This window comes from Dipodomys merriami, unplaced genomic scaffold (genome assembly GCF_024711535.1).
Source record: "Dipodomys merriami isolate MVZ:Mamm:240054 unplaced genomic scaffold, mDipMer1.0.p SCAF_9, whole genome shotgun sequence".
Lineage (NCBI taxonomy): Eukaryota > Metazoa > Chordata > Mammalia > Rodentia > Heteromyidae > Dipodomys > Dipodomys merriami.
The window spans coordinates 35775968-35797979 of record NW_027206512.1 but is presented as its reverse complement, the minus strand read 5'-3'; the positions used below and the strand labels follow the sequence as shown (position 1 = coordinate 35797979).

The 22012-nt window shown below is 42.3% G+C and overlaps 1 protein-coding gene across 2 annotated transcripts in view; it reads left to right on the top strand.

Moving 5' to 3' along the window:
- Window positions 1-21656, top strand: part of Pdgfra (platelet derived growth factor receptor alpha) — a 43995-nt gene extending 22339 nt beyond the window's left edge. For both annotated transcript variants that reach the window (XM_070012894.1, XM_070012896.1), the window contains exons 9-23: window positions 1257-1383; window positions 2686-2879; window positions 4158-4252; window positions 4474-4606; window positions 6923-7027; window positions 7690-7800; window positions 8003-8156; window positions 9289-9455; window positions 12194-12309; window positions 12621-12743; window positions 14161-14272; window positions 15408-15507; window positions 15614-15719; window positions 16942-17183; window positions 18626-21656. In XM_070012894.1, the coding sequence (XP_069868995.1) occupies window positions 1257-1383; window positions 2686-2879; window positions 4158-4252; window positions 4474-4606; window positions 6923-7027; window positions 7690-7800; window positions 8003-8156; window positions 9289-9455; window positions 12194-12309; window positions 12621-12743; window positions 14161-14272; window positions 15408-15507; window positions 15614-15719; window positions 16942-17183; window positions 18626-18773 (2033 nt within the window). In that variant the 3' untranslated portion in view covers window positions 18774-21656. The remainder of the gene's footprint in view (window positions 1-1256; window positions 1384-2685; window positions 2880-4157; window positions 4253-4473; window positions 4607-6922; window positions 7028-7689; window positions 7801-8002; window positions 8157-9288; window positions 9456-12193; window positions 12310-12620; window positions 12744-14160; window positions 14273-15407; window positions 15508-15613; window positions 15720-16941; window positions 17184-18625) is intronic.
- The last annotated feature ends 356 nt before the right edge of the window (window positions 21657-22012 follow it).

Genomic DNA, 22012 nt, shown 5'->3' with positions numbered 1-22012 from the left:
ACAGATGTCATGCCGCACAACCCGATACCTGACATCTAGGGGTGGGTCACTGTGAAAATGCAGGGACACACAACTACTGAACAAATTCATTTCCAGGATATGTATAGATGTATTCAGAGGGGAACAATGGAAGGGATGACAGTGATCAAACCGACCATGCCCACACCAATTTTAAAAATTGCTAGACTCTGGTGGCTTATGCCTATACTCCTAGCTACACAGGTGGCTGAGATCTAAGGATTGTGGTTCAAAGCCAGCCTGGGTAGAAAAGTCTGTGAGAATCTTCCTTCTAGTTAACCCCCTTCCCCCCCAAAAGGTGTATCTATATAAATGAATTTAATATTGAGACTAGGTCCCATCTCTACAAAGTATCGTATTGTGTTTATGAAGTTTTCTAAACTCGGAGATTATCTGAAATCCAAAGCATTTCTGATTTTTTTTTTTTTTGCAGTGCTGAGGCTTGAACCCATAGCTTTGCACATGTTAGGCAAGTGCTTTTACTACTGAGCTCCAACCCAGTCCAAAACACTTCTAATCCCTAGTATTTTGGATGATGGATGCTTATCCCACAATCCCAGAGGGTCAGTTACTCTGAATGCTATGAGTGGGAATGGCTTTTTTAGGTCCTGTTTGTGCCTCTCGTACTGAGAAGGACAAAGTGATCCTTTTTTGGTCCAGATGACCTTTGATGACCTTCAGCCATCTTGGATGATTTTGCTTAGCTTCCCATGCTGATGTTGCAGAGTGGTCCCTGCCTGAACAGAGTGCCTGGGCCTGCTTACATTCAAGTTCAGCATCTATTCATGCAATTCCTCTGTGGGGCAGGTGCTGTTGTAGGTGGGCGCTTGATCCTTAAATCTGTGATAGAAGTATTAACCTATCTCTCTAACTTATTTGACCACAGATTATTTTTAAAAAAAGAGTCTTTAAAGCCTAATAATGTCCCACAGATGTGCTTTAGATCATACTTTAGTTGAATCCATTAGTCAAATCCTAAACTCTAATTCAATTTAAAGACTCTCTTTGTCTGTCAAGCCAAATGACCATAGGCAATTTTCACTTTCCTCATTCTGGTTTTAAAATATCCCAGAAAATCCTCCTAACCAAGCATGTCTGTTAAAGCAGGACTAGTACTCAGACAACTGGGTCCAGATTGTGGTATGAATGCCACATCTTCTGAACTTACATGTCACATAAGTCTCCATAAGTTCTGGGATACCAACTGCCCAATTCTGACCTCTTTCTACCTCTTGTAGTGCCTTCCTCCATTCTGGAGTTGGTGGATGATCACCATGCCTCTGGGGGAGGACAGACTGTGAGGTGCATGGCCAGAGGTGTGCCTCTTCCTGACGTTGAGTGGATGATCTGCAAGGACATTAAGAAGTATGTAAAGCAGAGGTCTCTTTTCCTCTATACTCAGACTGCTCCCTACTTGAGACAAAGGACTTCAAATGCCTGCTATTTGTTTGGCTGGCCATTATATGTATTTGCAATTCTTATTTAGCCTAAGGCTCATGCTACTCATAAACTATAAGGAAAGGCTCTGAATGTGGACCCCAGTGTCCAGTGTGTGTGTGTGTGTGTGTGTGTGTGTGTGTGTGTGTGTGTGTGTGTGTGTGTGTGTGTGTGTGTGTGTGTGTGTGTGTGTGTGTGTGTGTGTGTGTGTGTGTTCATAAAGAGCTGTAGGGAGAAGACCCATGGCTTTCTTTGGTTCTCAAAAAGATAAATTTTAAGAACCACTGTCCCCAGAGGGTTTTTCATACTGCAGCCCATAGTTTTTACATCATAATTCTTACTTGGTACACTTTGCTTTGGTAGCTAAAGTGGCATGTGAATCTAAATGAAAACAATTTCCTTGTGACCAGAGACTCCCTCTATTCTGCCTTACCTCTCTTTTGCTCTCCCCTCCCTTTTTTTTAAATGAGATAAGGTCTCCCTATATTTCAGGTGGACGTGGAGCTCAAACTCTTCATTCCTTAGCCTCCTCAGTGCTGGGATTACAGGCATGTTCCACTGTACTTGGCTATATCTTTAATTATTTTTAAATTAATGTATCTTAATTGAATAAAGCACTGGGTTTCATTATGACATTTTTGTATATGTATCTAATGCATTTTGATTATAGTCCTGCTAATCCTCTTCATTTCCATCTTCCTCTATCTTCTTAAATGGGCATGGGTGATCTGGGTTGCTTCTTCCCCATGGTTATTGTTGTGTCCAGAAATCTGCTTCTCCCTAAAGGCTGAGATTCTTTGTCCTACCTTCCCCTAAGGCTAAGACTCTAGGTCTTAAAACTCAATCCAGAGCTTTCCCAATTCTACTGACACCTAAGAAGCCCTTCCCAGTGTGAGTGCTGGGAAGGGAGGGTGATAGACTTTTTTCAAGGATTAGATAGTTGGGATTGTCAAACAAGCTTGATGTTCAATTGCTCAGTTTGTTCATATGCTCAAGATTTAGGATCAGTAGTTTTCTCTTTATTGGCTTATGTTTAGCTTCACCCCCTTCACAAACAATTAATTTCAGTTATTTAGTTGGGTGTGTACAAATGAATCTACTGCTCACATAATAAGAGAGACAACCTGCAGTATCTACAAGTGTAGGTCAAGAAATAGACAAGGTCACAGATGTGTTCCTCTTCACAACTCCCAATAATTGGCTCTATTTTTATGTCCTTTTCCTCTCTAGATGTAACAATGAAACTTCATGGACATTTCTAGCCAACAATGTCTCTAATATTCTCACGGAGATCCATCCTCGAGACAAGAGTACCGTGGAGGGCCGAGTGACATTTGCCAAAGTGGAGGAGACCATTGCAGTTAGATGCCTGGCTAAGAATCTCCTTGGGACTGGGAACCGAGAGCTGAAGCTGGTAGCCCCCAGTAAGTTGCTCACCAGTCAGGACAACACCAGGCCATCAGCTGAGCCCTGCCTTCCTCAGGTGGACCCAAAGACCTAGATAGGGCCCTATAGAAATGAAGGTCCCAAGTTAAAAATTCTGCTATGAGGGGCTGGGAAGGTGGCTCAGTGGTAGAGTGCTTGCCTTGCATGCCTGAGGCCCTGGGTTCCATTCCTCAGCACCACATAAGCAGAAAAAGCCAGAAGTGGCACTGTGGCTCAAGTGGTAGAGCGCTAGCCTTGAGCTGAAGAGCTGAGGGACAGCACCCAGGCCCAGAGTTCAGGCCCCATAACCAAAAAACAAACAAACAAACAAAAAAACAACAAAAAATTCCACTATGAATGCACTTAAGGGGGGTACCTCTGAATATCAGAACGTTCCTTGGAGATGCATTCACAAAGCTGCATTTTGGAGAAGCCCCTGAGAATTTTGCTTGTTTAATAGTATCATGACTGAGTTTCTAGTCTAAACATCCCTGTGTGTGAGGAGACCCTTATTTCATTGCTCCTTATAACAGTTGAGACAGGTTGAATTCTTCTTCTTCTTCTTTTTTTAATGCTGGTCCTAGGATTTGAACTCAGTGCTTGGGTGCTGTCCTTGAGCTAGTACTCTACTTCTTGAGTAGCTAGGATTATAAGTGTAAGCCATGGGCACCTGGAGATAGATCTCATTTTTTGAAAAATATAATTTTTATCATTATTAAGGAGCTGTACAGAGGGGTTACAATTCCGTAAGTCAGTTAATGAGTACAGCTCTTCTTAGACAGTGTCACCCCTTCCCCTTCTCCCAGTTTCCCCCTTCTGTCCTTGTCCACCAGATGCATAGTTCATTTTATACATAGTATATATTGAATGCCATGACTTAAATAAATTGAATAAATGGAACCCAAAGGAATAGGAAAAAATATAATCTTTCAAAAAATAAGTTTTGTAATAAAGCTTATGCAGTAGAAGTTTCTGCAAAATCTCTCTCATCGATTAGTCTTTATTGTTCCTAGTCATACTCTATTTAAGAGATTATACTTGGAAAGTATTGGTTTCCTGGATTGAATTTGGCCCCTTACTTTTGCCAAGAGAGAGTTGTATGGTTTGGTGGGTGCAGGTGTTTGTTTGCAAGATGGTATTGTCTATTCCTCCAGTGAATAGACAATTCTCACACTTCTCCTCCACCACTGAGAAATATCCAGCTAGGCCTCCCCACCCCCTTACTGTGTATCTGCTGGAAAAATATCTACCATACCTATTTCTTTTTTGTCTCCCAGCCCTACGTTCTGAACTCACGGTGGCAGCTGCAGTCCTGGTACTGTTGGTGATTGTGATCATCTCACTGATTGTCCTGGTTGTTATTTGGAAGCAGGTACGTATTTTCTCAGAGCATTGAACATCTTCAAAGCCAGTCAGAATGAGAATAGCAGCCATGTTCAGGGCTTGGCCCAGAGAAAGGGCTCAGGGATGCCAGGTAGAACAAATGGCATTGGTCCTTCCTCTGTCTGGTCACTGTCACTGCTGCTGCGATTGAGGATTTGGTGCCTTGAGATCTTTGATAACTTACCAACTTTCTGTTCTGGTTATTTATAGAAACCAAGGTATGAAATTCGCTGGAGGGTCATTGAATCAATTAGCCCCGATGGACACGAATATATTTATGTGGACCCGATGCAGCTGCCTTATGATTCAAGATGGGAGTTTCCAAGGGATGGACTCGTCCTTGGTAAGATACCACCTCCCAAGACTCAATTCTTGCTTGTATCCCTTACTGTTTCCAGGCCTGGGTCACATTAAGGGATCTGAGCTTTGCTTTGTAAGGAGCATGGAACAAAAATTTTCTAGCAGAACAACTTCCATCTATTAAAAAAAAAATGGTGGCAATATGCCTCAAACTTAGGGCCTTGAGCTCTTGTTAGGCTTGTTTGCTCATGGCTGGTACAGGACCACTTGCATCCAGTAATGTACTCTGCTGGTTAATTTAAGATAGAATCTCTTGGATTTTTCTGCATAGACTGGCAGTTTTCTGCATAGACCAGTTTTGGTGGTCCTCCGTGTGGCCAAGATTACAAGCATGAGCCATTGATGCCGAGCTAAATATTTCCATCTTGAAAACGAGTTGCTTGGAGATGAAGGCAGGGGTATTTAGGGATAGAGCACATGCCCTGCCTTGGGTTCTACTCCCAACACTACAAAATAAAAGTCTCAACTAGCTTGGTGGTATACATCTATAAACCCAGCCACTTGGGAGGTAGAGATCAGAAGAATCATAGCTCAAGTTCAGCATGGGAAAAATATTAGAGGCCCTCACCTTATCAAAAAAGCAACCATGGTGTTGCATGCCTATAATTCTAGCTATATCTGAGACAGAAATAGGAAGATGGCAGTCTTCAGCTAGCCTAGTTAAAAAAGTGAGAAATTGGCCAAAAAGTAAAACAGAAAAATACAGATATGGTTTAAGTGGTACCATGTCTGTCTTATAAGGCTCTAAGTTCAAACACCAGTACTGCCACACATACATAAGAGGAGTTAATTGTATCAAAAAAATCATATACCATAACAAATTACAGCCAAAGAAAATTTTATAAAGGGAGAAGAGAATATGAGAAAGCCTGACAAAAAGATCAACCTTTGAAAATAATCCAAATTAAAAAGGAAATTCTAAGTATAAAGGACAAAATAAGAAATGAATGAAATAGCTACAAAGTATACTTTGAACCAGTACAGAAAATTCTGGGTCATGTAATTGTAACCCCTCTGTACAGTATTTTCACAATAAAAAAAAAAAGAAAATTCTGGGGACCCATAAGGAATTCCTTGTATATGGAATACAAAAGTATACATACATTTAATATCAAAACAGAAAAATAGCCAAGTCAGCTTTTAAAGATTTAAAATATTTTCTTCCTGGGCCAAGAACAATGCATGAAGTCCAAGGGAGTTCTGTTTTTGTTTTTCAAATTACATTCTGAATGATTGAAAACAAGACAAAGGGAAATAAAAGTTAGAGCTCCAGGATGCTCACAATGAATAATCTCACCAAGTACAGTTATATTTTAATTACCTGCCTACACGTCTCATTCCAGAACACTGCAAGGTGTAGGTTTAAATAACTCTCTAAGAATAAGTCATCCTTGTGGCTTCCAATTTCAAATGCTTATACTTCAGCTTTCTTTATTATATTTTTACTACTGTTTCCCAAAAAGGGATGAAGTGCTTATAGAAGTTAAAAAGTAATAAAGTATGGGGAGCAGGGGAGACAAGGCCAAACATCTCTGACAGGCACTGCTTTGGGTTTGTGTTTCTGGGTGAGGTCAAGGTGTTTGTAGGGGTGACTTATATGAGTACAGTGTCAACAGCAGACCCAGGGAGTGGACAGTGCTGGCTCTGTGTGTCCCTCATGAGCTGGGTCATTCCCTACCTGGGCTGCACATGGTCAAAGTTGGCCCCTGGAATATGATGGGAGCTTTAGGATGGGCTTCAGGTTCTCTTTTCTTTTTCTCTGCATGAGGGAAAGGCTTGTTCTCAGGGCATGCTTATAGCCCAGGGTTGAGGCTCTCTGTCAGAGGCAGCCACAGCTTGAAGCTTTCATTTGTGCATTCCATGCAATCAGTGACTGTTCCGAAGTATTGCCAGTGGTTAAGGATTTATGTTATGCAAAGGATGCTTCTATTTGCACGCAGAAAACAGAAGGGTAGAGAACCAGGGGATTTGGGTGGAAGCCACAGAAGCAAGTGCAGAAGAGCCCAGGGCCTGGCCAGCACCTATAGCGGGGAGCCAATGTTCGCACAGGGAGGGCCACCCCTCCTTTCTCCCGTCTGTTTTCCTTTCCATTGCAAATGTTATTTGACAAAAACAATTACACTAATTTCCTCCCCTGTGGGCTCTATTCTCTTTCTGACATGATGACTTGGAGGAATAATTAGGCTTACTCAATATGGGCAAAACACTCATTCAGCGGGTACCTCTGAGTGCTGGCTGCACTCAGAAGCTGAGGCAAGGCCTGGGGGTGGCGTGTGTTCATTGTTCTGCTTGTCTGCAGGTCGGATCTTGGGGTCTGGTGCATTTGGGAAGGTGGTTGAAGGAACAGCCTATGGATTGAGCCGATCCCAGCCTGTCATGAAGGTGGCAGTGAAGATGCTCAAACGTAAGTGCTGCTGGCTGGTCCTATTTTGAACAGAGAGCTACTAGACAGTAAATTTAGGTTTGCAACTGGGTTATTGACTCTGTGTGTGTGTGTGTGTGTGTGTGTGTGTGTGTGTGTGTGTATGTGTGTGTGTGTGTGTGTGTGTGTGTGTGTGTGTGTATGCACATATGCTAATACTGGGGTTTGAACTCAGGGCCTTGCACTCTCCCCTGGCTTTTTGGCTAAAGGTTGGTGCCCTACCACCTGAGCCACATCTACACTTGTTTTTGTTGGTTAATTGGAGATAAGAGTCTCATGGACTTTTCTGCCCTGGCTGGCTTTGAACTATGATCCACAGATCTCAGATTCCTGAGTAGGTAGGATTAGAGGCATGAGCCACCATTGCCTAGCTGGGCTCTAGGTTTTATATGTATTTAGATTATTTGTTGATGAGGCTGTTTTCTTTTTTTATTGCTATTGTCACTCATATTTTTGGAAATCAGGAGTTGTTATTTCTCTAGTAGCTTCTTTTTCCCCTAAAGACTATAGAGTAGTCATTAAAGTCTAGGGTGAGTGGATCGTCTACTCTTCTTCTAGACTCTTCATAAATAGAGTCACAATTTTTCTGTGAATGAGAAGTAGGTAGTTCAGTTAAACTGATACATGATTTATTTCTTCCACAGCCACAGCCAGATCCAGTGAGAAACAAGCTCTCATGTCTGAACTGAAGATAATGACTCACCTGGGACCACACCTGAACATCGTGAACTTGCTGGGAGCCTGTACCAAGTCAGGTAGGCTCCCTGACCTACGATGAGAGTTGGCATGAGTTGTGTGAATTGGCAATTCTCCCCTCCTTCCCTCACCACCCAATTCTTTAGTGGAGTCCATTAAATTGATAGAAACTCACTGCTTTGGAGAAAAAGCTCTTGACTGTCCACACACAGCAATTCATGGCCATTCTGTTCCTCTCCTAACTGATTTTGGTCTCCACAGGCCCTATTTACATCATCACAGAGTACTGCTTTTATGGGGATTTGGTGAACTATTTGCATAAGAATAGGGACAGCTTCATGAGCCACCACCCAGAGAAACCAAAGAAAGAGCTGGACATCTTTGGATTGAACCCAGCTGATGAAAGTACACGAAGGTGAGTATGAAAAGAGACTGCTGTGCCATTAACTTACAAACCTCACAAATGAAGAAAACTCATGGCCTTAGAGATTCTGTGTCATAGGTAGCAAGACTAGACGGTTTCTGTTCAGTCATCCATGACTGTGTGGATGGATGCATGATGTCTGCAGGTGTTTTGGACATCATATGAGAAAGCTGTGCTGACAGTCTTGAATGAGAATCAGAGTGAGAGTTGAAATCATTTGAGGAGCCATTCTGCTATTTACATATAATCCATTAGGATGTGTAAAATACATCTGTGGTCAGCGATGCCTGAGTTTTTATAGCTTGAGGATCTCCAAGCTTGAGCTATTGCTCCTTGTTGACTTGGGCCTATAAATTAAGCCAATGAGAGTGTTTCCAAACAGAAACTTGTAAGTGATAGTAATGATCTATGCATATGAAGTCCTGTAAGATCAGAAAGGACAATGAATATACTTTGTATTAAATTACTTAATGGACACCAGTTATTTATTTATTTACTTTCTTATTTACTTATTTATTTATTGGGTGGTAGGATTGTCTGCCCAAGCCATGGGGCAGTTGAAAGATAGAAAGAGTAATGACAGATTTAATGTCATGGAAGTCCCCAAGTGGACTTAACACTCTATAAGTCTTTGGGAACAGAGCCCTCTGTCTTCAGTGTGGTTCTTCAGGAAGTCTGTGTTCCTGCTGACAGGAAGTATGGAGGAGCAACACTGAAGACAATTTAGGCACATCAGTAAAGAAGGATCGTGGAAGCAAACATTTGTGGAACCCAGATATTCCCGCAACGTTTCCCACCTTTGTCAATGGGCTTCATTCTTTGGAACGTTCAGGAAGGTGTTTCCTTCCCCAAGAATTCATTTTGCTAGCAAAACCTCTTTACTCTCATAGAATAGCTGGATTTGATGACTGTATATTTGTGCAATTGATTCCTGCTCATCTCCCAGCCTCAACCACTTCATGTGAAGGGCACATACTGATTTTGCATCTGCTCTACCTGTGACCCCCATGCCTTTCTCAGTATCTGCATATTATAGGTGCCCAAATCAGCATCTTCTGATCCATCTACTGGGTGCCCTCTCCAGAGGTCACCCTGGATAACATTGCTTCATCTGTTTTTACAGCTATGTGATTTTATCTTTTGAAAACAACGGTGACTACATGGACATGAAGCAAGCTGACACCACTCAGTATGTTCCCATGCTGGAAAGAAAAGAGGTGTCTAAATACTCAGACATCCAGAGATCGCTGTATGATCGGCCAGCCTCCTATAAGAAGAAATCTATGTTAGGTAATAGTGTCTTTACTCACTCTGGGTATTTTGATTGTCTGGTGGTTGAATATAATGTTAAGACTTCTCAGAGGAAGTTGAACAAGGATGATGGAACTCATGGAGCACATGGTACCTATGCAGGACGGGCTGGGTGTGTGGCTCAGAAAAAATACTTATCATTGCAAAAATAACTAAGTAAACAAATAGATTCATGTGATCTGTTTCTTAAACTTTAAATATAATTAATTTTTCTCCCATCACTCATGGGGCTTGAACTCAGGGCCTGGGTGCTGTTCCTGAGCTCTTTCGCTCAATGCTAGCGCTCTACCACTTTGAGCCACAGTGCCACTTCTGATTATCTGGTGATTAATTGAGATAAGAGTCTCACAGACTTTCCTGCCTGGGATGGCTTTGAACTGTGATCCTCAGATCCTCAGATTTTAGCCTCATGAGTAACGAGGATACAGGCATGAGCCACTGGTGCCCAGCAAAATTTATTTTTAATACGACTTTCTTTTTTCTTTACATGTCTTTTTACATTTTTAACAAATGAAAATTGTTTTTATTAAATGCCGTTGGTAAAATTGAATGCTGGCAATCTTATTTTTTTGTTATTGTGGGTTAAAAATTTTTTAAAATTGTTATTGTAAAGGTGGTACACAAAGGAGTTGCAGTTACATAAGTCAGGTAAAGAGTACATTTCTTTGTGAACAATGTCACCTCTTCCCTCCATTGTGTGTGTGTGTGTGTGTGGCTGTGTGTGTACTTTTCTCAAGCTTTATATGATTCTGCTATGTGTGCAGTAATTCTTGCTTTTAGCTTTGCTAGCATCCAATGTGGTAGATGCTGTAGAGTAGGCAACTTAAAGTTGTATTTCCTGACAAGTTTTTGTACTGACTGTTGTTTGAAGACAGGTCTGTCTGTTTTCAAAACAGAGGCGTATGTGGTGTGGTTGGAAGTCTTTATGAACTCCAGGGTAGTTACCTAGCTGGAGGCATACCAGAGGGAGCAATGTTGAGCTGTCAGGAAAAGTGATTTGGACATCACTAAGGTGCTCTGAATGCTTCCACGAGCAAGGTACAGCTCATTACAAAGAAAAAAAAGAAAAGAATGTGCCTGTTTTGCAAAGCTCAGTACATAATATTATTTTCCATTTCTCCAGTTCCAAGTTCCAGTCATTTCACCTTGCCAAACTGGTGAACTTCCAAACACTTTTTAGTTTACCCAGTGAGAGCCATCAGAACCAGCATTTCCTCTCCCCTCCCATATGGTTAAAAATAGTTTATATTACTTCCTAGACCGCACTGTGGACTGAGTCATGCTCAAGCCCAGGCCCTGTTGGCAGGCAGACCATGGTTTTCTGGCCTTCCTGTATGTAGCTGGCTGAAAAAAAAATGTGAATGGTGAGGGCTGCTTTTCACTCCCCTGAAAATTCTCAGAAAGGATTGAGAACTGCTGGCTGAGATTGCCGCCTTCTTCGAAAACCCTGGGGCCTGTCCAGATGGCATGAGTTGGGAAAAGTAGATTTGTTGCACACAAAAGGAAGTCCATGTGAAAGGGTCTGTAATGGTAGTTTGCTGCATCTTCTGTTTAATAGACAAATTATAACCACAGTACCCTGAGGGCAGCTTTAAAAAGAAAACCAATCAACCCCTAGAAACTTGGTCTTTGTGCCAATAGTAAGGGCTTGAACTCCCATTCCTGTTTGGCTTTTTTTGCTGGAAGTTGGTGCTCCTGAATCAATTGAATCATACTTCTTCTGGATTTTTGGCGGTTAATTGGAGATTAGAGTCTCATGGACTTTTCTGCTTGAACTGGCTTCAAACTATGATCCTCAGAGCTCAGTCTTCTCAGGAGCTAGGATTATAGGCATGAGCCATTGGCTTCAGGCCAGAACATTTTTTTCAAAGTGTCTTCATTTGTGATGGAAAAATTTAGTGTGTATGTGTGTAGGTTTTCAATATGGCTGAGGCGACGGCTAAGGTAGAAAAGAGAAATCTAAGGGGCGAACAACAAAAAAATTCTGTGTGGAGATTGGTTTAGATTGGGCCTAGTACTATAAGTGTAAACATGTATGTGCATACACAACCTAGTATGTTTTTCTGCATGCAGGTTCAATGTTGCTTATCCCAAAATGCCTGAAACCAGCAGTTTGGGATTTTTTTTTTTAGAATTTGGAATGTTTACGTCTACATAATGAGGTATCTTGGGAATGGGAGTCAGGTCTAAATACAAAATTCATTTTGGTTCATACATGCCTCATGCACATTGCCTGATGATAATTTTATGCAATATTTTTACTGTGTCTGTGTTTTGACTGTGCGCTGTCACACGAGGTCTGGATTTCTAAAATTTTGGTGTCACATTGGCATTCAATAAGTTTTGGATTTTTGGAGCGTTTTGAATTTCAAATGTTGGGGCTAGGAATACTCAACTTGAATAAATTTCTCTTTGAAGAGAGACACGTTTTGTTATTTATCTGTTTATTTACTTATTCATTTGCAATGCTGGGATTGAAACCAGAGCTTCATGCCTAGGCAAATGGCTCTACTATTGAGCTGTATCCTCAGCCGCTTCCTTGGCATAGTTTATGTATTTCCTTGTGAGGTATAAAAACTCTTAGGAGGTTCTTGGGGAAGTGGTCTTTGGATGAGCCTTTGCAGGTTGCAATCCAGCCCCGTGTGGGTTTGGAAAGCAGGATAGGTGAGGTCCCATGCCGCCCTCCAGCTCCAATGCTTTTCATTCTATTTCTGCAGACTCGGAAGTCAAAAACCTCCTCTCAGATGATAACTCAGAAGGCCTTACTCTGTTGGACTTGCTGAGCTTCACGTACCAAGTGGCCCGTGGAATGGAGTTTTTGGCTTCAAAAAATGTAAGTTCAACAAGGCACAGACCTCTTTAGAGGTGACCAGTGAAGGCTGTGTGGAAAGGGACTCTAGGGGGTGATCTTGGAGCAGCAGGGATAGTAACTGCTTCTCACCTACTTCTCTTGATTTCTTCCTGTAAGCAGAACTGGGAGCTGTACTCTAGAGCTTTAGGGCCATTTGGAGGGTTAGAGAGGAACGCTGGCTCTTCATGCCAGAACCCCCTCCTGCAGTGCATGCTGGGTAGCTGACTTAGAGTGGCCAGTCTGGCGAGAGGGGGTCTGGCTATAGCTGGGTTGACCTTACCCTTCCCATACAGTGTGTCCACCGGGACCTGGCTGCACGCAATGTCCTCCTGGCACAAGGAAAAATTGTGAAGATCTGTGATTTTGGCCTGGCCAGAGACATCATGCATGATTCCAACTACGTGTCAAAAGGCAGCGTATGTACCATCCCATATTTGGTCCCCTCAATCTTGGAAGTCATGTGTTGCTTGTTGCTGTTCATGCCTGTCATTTTAAGAGTATAAAGCCTCATGAGTTGGCTCTAGAAAGTTAATTGAAAAAGCCTAACTAGCTCCATCCTGCTCTAGGGCTGAGGTTTGGGATTAGTTCCTTGTCTGTTCCATGCCCCAGTTTCTTTCTCTATAGCACATAAAGTGCTATACAGGGTGTCTGGCACCCAGTAAGTTTTGACCTTATTAAAATAAATTGTGTATCTGTGTGTATAAGCATGCATTTCCAAGGAGAGCATCTCTAGTTATTAAACTTCAATAGATTTTTCAAGAGGATTTTAAGGCTTTATTTATTTATTTATTTTTGTGCTGGTCCTAGGGCCTGAGTTCTGTCCCTGAGCTTTTTTTTTTTCCCTCAAAGCTAGTACTCTAACAGTACTGGCTTTTTGGTGGTTACTTGGAGATGAGTCTCTTGGACTTTGCTATCTAGGCTGGCTTTGAACCGTGATCCTCAGATCTTAGTGTCTTGAGTAGCTAGGATTACAGTTGGGAATCACCAGTAACTGGCTAAATTAATGGATCTTAGAGACACTTGTCGTATAGTCATTGGAGCATCCACTAGATCTATCTCTCCATCCCTTTCACCTGTAAGCAGATGAAATGGCTCAAGCTACACCTGCCACCTATAGGTTCAATCCCTGCCACTCCACGCATGGTGAGATAGCTCACTGAAGATTGCTATATCCACCAAGAGAAGGACAATGGCTTCAATCCAGACTCTGGCCTCTGGTTCTTCTGTGGCCGTGACATTAGCTGTGACATTTTCTAGCCCTGAACAAATAACTGAACTCTCTCACCTACTCACCCAAGGTTATGCATCTCTATTATCTGCCTAGCAATCTTGGAGGCTGAAGGATGCTAATGTGTCTACTTTATGCTGTTTAGTATTTCTACTGAACCAATTTCTAAAAGAGGCTGCAAAATTTTTATTTTAATAGCTGACTCTTTGTAGTGGTGGAAAACTTACACATTGCCTTATTTAATTAATTTATTGTTAATAAGTTCAAACTAGGGTTTGAACTTAGTCCCTTGAGCTTGCTAGGTTGGTGTTCTATTACTTGAGCCCCCACCTTCAGCCTGGCTTTTGGTTGGTTAATTGGAGACAGAGTCTTGTAGACATTTTTGCCTGGGGTGGCCTTGATCTATGATCCTCTAGACCTCATTCTCCTGAATGCATCAGATCTACCAGTTGTCAGGTTCTGAGAGCATACTCATGAGAAATACAGTGTGAGTAAGATTGTTAGCGGAGGTCATTGGCAGTCTGAAGAGGACACTTTTCCATTTCACTGCTTCAGATGATCAGTGTATAGTCTGAGAGGTTAAACTCCTCCCTCTTTTTCTGCAGACCTTCCTGCCTGTGAAGTGGATGGCCCCTGAGAGCATCTTTGACAACCTCTACACCACCCTGAGTGATGTCTGGTCTTATGGCATTCTGCTTTGGGAGATCTTTTCTCTTGGTATGAGCCTGACTTCTGATTGCTTGGGTTGCTCTGGAGCAGCACTGGAAGGGAAATATTTGACCCAGATGCAGGATGGAAGTAATGCTGCTCGCTATAGTCATTTTACCCTCACCCTCTATCCCAGTATTGACACTTACCTGGATCCTAAGGAAAGAATAAGACATGATTGTGATCTCTTGATGGTTCAAAAAGGATAGCTAGACTTAAAATTGTAATATGAGTTTAGATAGGAGACAAGCAGCCTGTGTTGGAAGGTTTCAAAGACGGAACTGAACTTGACCTGACCTTGGCCATGAACATATCAGTCATACCTCCCTGGTATAACCTCCTTTTCTAGATCCCTTCCTCTGTGGAAGATCATCCCAGTTTGTGGCTTAATGGAGTCTTGTACTTCTTCAAAGCAGTAATTACCTAGACATTTCAAGCTCCAACTTGAATTTTGTATGTTGTGTGTGTGTTTCTGTGTGTGTGTGGGTATGTCTCTCTGTGTGTGTGTGTGTGTGTGTGTGTGTGTGTGTGTGTGTGTGTGTGAGGCTGGTGCTTAGCTTTTTTACTCAAGGCTGGCACTCTACCACTTGAGCCATACCTCCACCTCTGGTTTTTTGGTTGTTAATTGGAGATAAGGGTCTCATATAGACTTTTCTGTCTAGGCTGGCTTCAAACCTGGATCCTTAGATCGTGGCCTCTTGAGTAGCTAGGAAAGCAGGTGTGAGACCCTAGTGCCCATCCCAACTTGGAATTTTACTAAAATGATTTGAACATGTCTGGTGAAAATGAGTTTCTTGCCTTTGAGGATTCAGAATTTCTCCTTGCTTTTTTTGTCGTTTGTTTTGTTTGCTTGGGTGCATAGCCCCAGTGGTCAGAAGCACAGAGAACTACTTCAGTGCTTCTCTTCTAAAGATGTACAATTTTGGCTGAAGGTGAGGCCTAGTTAAATTTAAGATCCAAGCAGGCTTCTGAGAGAGAATGAGGAGATCATAGCATGTAATTTCCTGGAAAGAACCAGGACATCAGAGCTTCATGATTGTCCCTGCTCCCTTGTGTATTCTGTCAGTATGCCAGCGGTGTGTGGCTCATGTGTTCACATAGAAGCCCTTTGTCATCCTGGTTGCTGTTTTCCTTCACTTTTTAGGTGGCACACCCTACCCCGGCATGATGGTGGATTCTACTTTCTACAATAAGATCAAGAGTGGGTACCGGATGGCCAAGCCTGATCATGCAACCAGTGAAGTGTGAGTTCCCTCCCCATCTGTGGGCCTATATCTTAAGGGCACACGGGGTGAGAGGGCCCTGTACTCTCTCCCCGTGCCCACGCTAAGCTCAGTGCCTCTCCTCCAGCTATGAGATCATGGTGCAGTGCTGGAACAGCGAGCCTGAGAAGAGACCCTCCTTCTACCACCTGAGTGAGATAGTAGAGAATTTGCTGCCTGGCCAATATAAAAAGGTTTGTCTGGGCCCATTACAGTAGGCTAAAGGCCATGGGGAAAGGGAGGAGAGAAGAGCTGGTATTTGTTCCTGTTTGAAAGGAGAATTTTCAAAGGAGGGCATAGATGGTGTGTTGCTGTCTGGGGCTTCCTGGAGTGCTCCATGGTCCCTAGTAGCGATGATGAATGGGAACACTTCCCTTCCCACAAGGTTCCCGGTTCAGGTCACAGGCGTGACACCTGTAAGCCCTTGATTTTCCAGATGTTTGAGTTGCTGGAGCTACTTTGCAGTTAAAAGTCTCAGGATATCCAGGGCCTTTTATTAAATTGCTAATTTGAATGCACTCAAATCCACAAGAAATTGACTTTCGTCGGCTGACTGGAAGGGACAGCCCAGCTGTTATCTGTAACTCCAGCTGGTTTTCCGTGACGTAGGAGGCATTGTTTAAAGGAACATATGTAATTTCATGGACCCAGGCAGGAGACACAAATGAACGGAACAAGTTTCTGCTGAAGCCTTGAGAAGCAAACCCAAGCGAACTTGTATCTCATTTTAGATTCTCATTAGGCTCTGTGAAGGCTATTCACACTTCCTGCTTCTCTTCCTTCTCACTGGAGTACAGCATGAGGGGAGGTTATCCTGGACCCTCCCTTAAGCTGAGCTAGAATACAAACACTGAGTCTGTTGCTCAGTTCAGAGCCTGACTCTCACAAATGAGGCAGGAAGAGGCAGAATGTAATTAACTTAGCCTGGTCAAAGACATTGATTGATGGAGATGTGTTTTGGGCAGGGACTGAAACTATTGTTGAAATGTGTGTGTGTGTTTTCATATAAAGTGCTAGACTTCCTTAGTATTTGGGACTTGTGAAGGTGTAGGGTATTAAGTCCCCAATGGGAGACGACATCCCTTTCCTTGGGGACCAGTGTGAGCCCTGGAGACTCACTGTGATTGCTTCAGAAGGCTCCATGCTTGTCTTGGTGGAAGGCCCATGATCATCACAACTGTGTTAGAGAAGGGATATTGCTATCTGAAGATTTGTGGGTAGTAATTCCCTACCACCAGCTATCTCTCCATCATGTCCCTCATTTCTGGGGATGATTAACATACGACTCTCCTTCCGTTGTCTAAATCCCACATGCTTGTGGGATATGTTGGCGCGTATAGTTTTTGAGCATCCGCATCGTTATGACAAGTCAGTCAGTAACCCTTGATTATCAACATGTGTCATAAATGCTTACAGAGCTATGAAAAGATTCACCTGGACTTCCTGAAGAGTGACCATCCTGCTGTTGCTCGCATGCGCGTGGACTCGGATAATGCTTACATTGGTGTCACCTACAAGAATGAAGAAGACAAACTGAAGGACTGGGAGGGGAGCCTGGATGAGCAGAGACTGAGCGCGGACAGCGGCTACATCATCCCTCTCCCCGACATCGACCCTGTTCCTGAGGAGGAAGATCTGGGCAAGAGGAACAGGCACAGGTAGATGTGGGTGGCCACTCCGGCTGCTGCCTGTCTTCCCTGCTGCAGCCTGAAGGGGAGACACAGGTGATGGATAACATTGTCACACCTGGGTGGTGAACTGCCCTTGAGCCCCCAGAGGCCCCACCCCTGTGTGTGTGTGTGTTGGGAGGTGGAGGTGATAGAGAGTAATGCTTCTCTGGAAGAGAACTCTGTTCTGAGTTATAACTACTGATCCCTGAATCTTTACCTCCCAAGTAGTTAGGATGACAGACTTGAGCTACTTCTGATTCTCACTCAATCTTTTGAAATGAAGTAGGAAACTAAGCTACTTCACCCCCCAGGATCCAGCACACATGTCCTAAGAATTAAGAATACTCTTCTGCATAACCCTAGTATTGTGATCAACATACCAGAAAATTCAACTGTTTCCTGCTTTCATCTGATATCTAGGCTTTATTTGAACCCAGGTATGAGTTTAAATAATAATGGCTTGCTAGGCATGGGTGGCTCATGCCTGTAATCCTAGCTACTTACGAGGCTGAGATATGAGGATTGCAGTTAGAAGCCAGCCTGGTCAGAAAAGTCCCTGTGAGACTCTTCATCTTCATTTAACCACTTAAAATCCCAAAGTGGTACTTTGAGCACAAAGAGGCTCAGAGACAGTGCCCAGGCCCTGAGTTCTAGCCTCACAACTGACCAAAAAAAAAAAAAAAAAAAGAAAAAGAAAAAGGCTCACATTTATCGAATATGTATGTATTTCATGGTTATTACCTTATTTAATCATCTGAACAAGTATATTGTTAGGCATTATTGTCAGGCTACATTATAGGCTGGGAAACAAGGTCATGTTCTGGGGGTTGTGTCACATGTACAAAGTCCATTCTAGACCTAAGGCTTTCTTACTCTAAAATTCCCCCTTTCAGCCAGTATTTGAGTAATCAGCTTTCGCCTTGGAGTCACCAAGGATACTAGGTAATGAGAAGTGGGAGGAAGTTGCTCAGATGAAATCATGAGCACACAATCTGCAGACTCAGGAGGTTCTGGATAGAGCAAGGGCTGGTGTGGATGCATTTACAACCGATTTCTCTCCTGTGCTTTCCCTTCCCCACGCCTTTGCATCAGCATGATTTTTCCTTCCACTTGACTGGGTAGGGCATGAAAAGTGGTTGTAGCTGGTTAGCCACTTGGATTAAAAAAAATCAAAACCCATAAAACGAAGAAAGTCTTGGCATAAAGGGAGGAAAGGTGAGGTGGAAAAATGGCCTGGGTACCTTGCTTTCCACCGGCCCTGTGCAGCCATGGGGATGGGCAGCTTCATGGCAAACTTGCCACCCACACAGCCTGGGTTTGAATGTAAAAGGATGTTTCAGGAAGAGCTCCTTTGCCTAGCTTCCCTGGAAGTGTGGCTAGAGTGTAGTAGGTCTGTATGTGGCCTGAACTTCTCTTTTTCTCCTTGGCAGTTCACAAACTTCAGAAGAGAGTGCCATCGAGACCGGTTCCAGCAGTTCTACCTTCATTAAGAGAGAGGATGAGACTATCGAAGACATCGACATGATGGATGACATTGGCATAGACTCCTCAGACTTGGTGGAAGACAGCTTCCTGTAATGGGCGGGAAGTATTGTGGAGGTAGCTTCCTTCTATTCCTGGAGCCACTTTTGGATCTCTGAGAAAACCACTTTATTGCAATGCAAAGGTTGAGAGGAGGACTTGGAGGGTATACTGGGAGGTTTCCAGCCAAGAGCTGCAGGGAGCCTTGTAAATCTGAATGAATGGAATACTTTGGAATGAACTTCTGTGTTGCCTTTTGCAATGTGTCAGTAGCATCTCAGTGGTGTGTGAAGTTTGGAAACAAATGGACAGGGGAGGAGAAAGCCTCAAAAGACTTTTGTGTTTCCAGGGCATTGGTGAGATTTCTGTGTATACAAGTTGTCCTGCAACAAAACTCTAGCATTGTAATTATGTAAATAACTAACCAAGGATGAGCTTAGATTTGTATGAACCTATCTCCTTTGGACTTCTGAAGAGACCACTCAATCCATCCATGTACTTCCTTCTTGAAACCTGGTATCAGCTGCTGTTGAACTTCCATGTGAAGTGCATGCAAAACCACTTTTTGAGCGTTTAAAGGTACTGGTACTATCACATTTTGCTACTTTTTTTTCTTTTTAGTGATAAAAGAGATAAGCAATAACAATTAACCAACCTTTTTAAAAATAGATTTGGGTCATTTAGAAACCCAACAATTCATTTGCATATTGTAACCTACATTTATAATACTACTACTGTTATCAATAATGCTGAATATGTAATGTGTAACATGATTTCCCTACAGAGAAAGCACAATTTAGGAAAAAAAAAAAACCACCTTACTAAGTAGGTAACAAGTTTGACAGTTTTTGACATTTATTTTAAATAATCTATATTTCTCTGTGAAATATGATAATAGCTTTAGCAGATTAAATTTAGTAAACATAGCAAGCAAAGTATAAGTAGTGTTGTCCAGAAAATCAAAGTTTTTTAATTATGTACTAAATATATTTCCTAATCCATTGTACTAAACACAGTTAATGACCTCTGAGTAATGGGATTAGGTACAAACAGAACCCCAGAAGCCGAAATGTTCTCAAAGCCTGTGATCTGTGGGACTCTATGCTGTGACCCTGTAAGCAATTGGAAGCGTCAGCAGAAAAACTGGCTGTGTGGGGGTTTCTTTTCCTGCCCAGTGATAATTTTGGTAGATTTAAGCACATATATCCTTTAAATCTATGAACCTTAAGAGTCAGAAGGATGCCCTCACATCATGTCCATTCTTTCCTCTCTTACCTCAGAGGAAGAGTTAGCAACTCTGAGCCCATACCGGTGCTGTTCAGTGGGACCCTGTGAGTGGGTTGCCTTTAGATTCTGGGTTGCCTTTTAAGAGATTGTGAATGACTTAAATCTGAGGGAAACAGGAACCTCAATTTTTATGAACTCCCTGGCTTAGGCTACAGGTTGCCGTGGTGGTATGGGTGAGGAGGGGAGGAAAAAGACAATAACAACTTGAAATTTGGAATTGAAGTAGAAGTTAAGCCCTAGAGGAAACCTACAATTTAAGTCCTTGGCTTCAGGTCAGTGACATTTAATACCAAGCAATTGCTACTCTTAATTTCACTTTTCAAGTCTTAGCAGAAGCCGGATGATGTCTTGGTTTTGGTATGTCTTCCCAAAGTATAAGACAGAGTAAAGACACTACTTCCCATGGCATGAACTTGTCCACCCTGAAGAAAAGCATGGATGAAAGGGATGTAACTGTGTGCCAAGTCTCTGTATTGCAGGTCAATATTTTGGTGAAAATGATGAATTTTCCTGATGTTTTAGATTCAGAATGGCTGATGGATTGTCAAGCTGCTTAGTGTGGGTTCATTGGCATTCTTTGCAATATGCTTAATTGCTGCCACCCTATGAATGAAACATGGGCTGTGATTGCTGCAATCACTCTGTGCTTCCGGCAGGTGATGCTTTGCAAAAAACAGAAGCAATAACAAGGTACTTGACGACCTACTGGTGTAATCTCAATGCAAGCCACCGACTTTCTTACCTTCCTCTCTCATAGGAAGTGTGAAGACTGAGCCAGATTAGCCAATTAAAAAGGAAAACCTGACTAGGTTCCTTAGAGCCAATTAGACTTGAAATACATTTGTGTTTCTAGAATCCCAGCTCAAGCATTCTGTTTATCATCCACTCTCCCTCATATAGCCTTATTTTATGGGTGCTTGGCATTCTGATATTCTGAATCTTGCATGACACCTGTGGGTCCTGGACGAAGCTTCTCAGACCAGCAGCTTCCAGTCCTAATACTCCCAACCAAGATTATGTGGATTGCATTCAAACAAACAAACAAACAATATCCTAGATGCATTGTCTTTTTTGCTTTCTTTCAAAATCCCAGAAGAAAATTTGCTAATCCTTTCTGCTTTCTATTTTTATGATGACAATCAAAGCTGGCCTGAGAAATGCAATTTGTGACTTTCTAAATGATCAATGCGGTCCTTAAAACGTGGTCTGCCAACCTGTACAAAATGGTCCTATTTTTTTGTGAAGCGGGACAGAAGATAAAATGATGTTATACATCAATATGTATATATGTATTTCTATATAGACTTAGAGAATACTGCCAAACATTTATGACAAGCTGTACCACTGCCATTGTTTATATATTTTTTTAACTGTGATATTCCCCACAGGCACATTAACTGTTGCACTTTTGAATGTCCAAAATTTATATTTTAGAAATAATAAAGAGAAAAATACTTAACATGTTCCCAAAATGGTGGTGTGGTGAATGTGTGAGAAGGTCTGACTTGATAGGAAAGTCTACTGATACAAAATGTATTGCAAATGCCCCTGTTCCTTTTCAATTAAAATCCTGTAAATGAAGATCTTTATATTTCAATAAATGATACAACTTAAGTAAATGATACAACTTAATAAATGATACAATTTATGTTATGCTGAGGTTACCACATATTTTGTTTTCAGTTTAGTCATAAAATTAAAGTAATCCTGTTTCACTTCCTTTTTTTTTTTTTTTTTTGCCGGTCGTAGACCTAAACTCTGGGCCTGGCTGCTGTCCCTCAGCCCTTCAGCTCAAGGCTAGTGCTCTACCGCTTGAGCCACAGCGCCACCTCTGGCTTTTTCTGTTTATGTGGTGCTGAGGAATCGAACCCAGGGCCTCATGAATGCAAAGCAAGCACTCTACCACTGAGCCACCTTCCCAGCCCTCCACTTCCTTTCTTAGCAATATTTCAATAGGACCCTATATTATGCCATTTTTACTTATATTTTTATTAGGTAGTTATACAAAG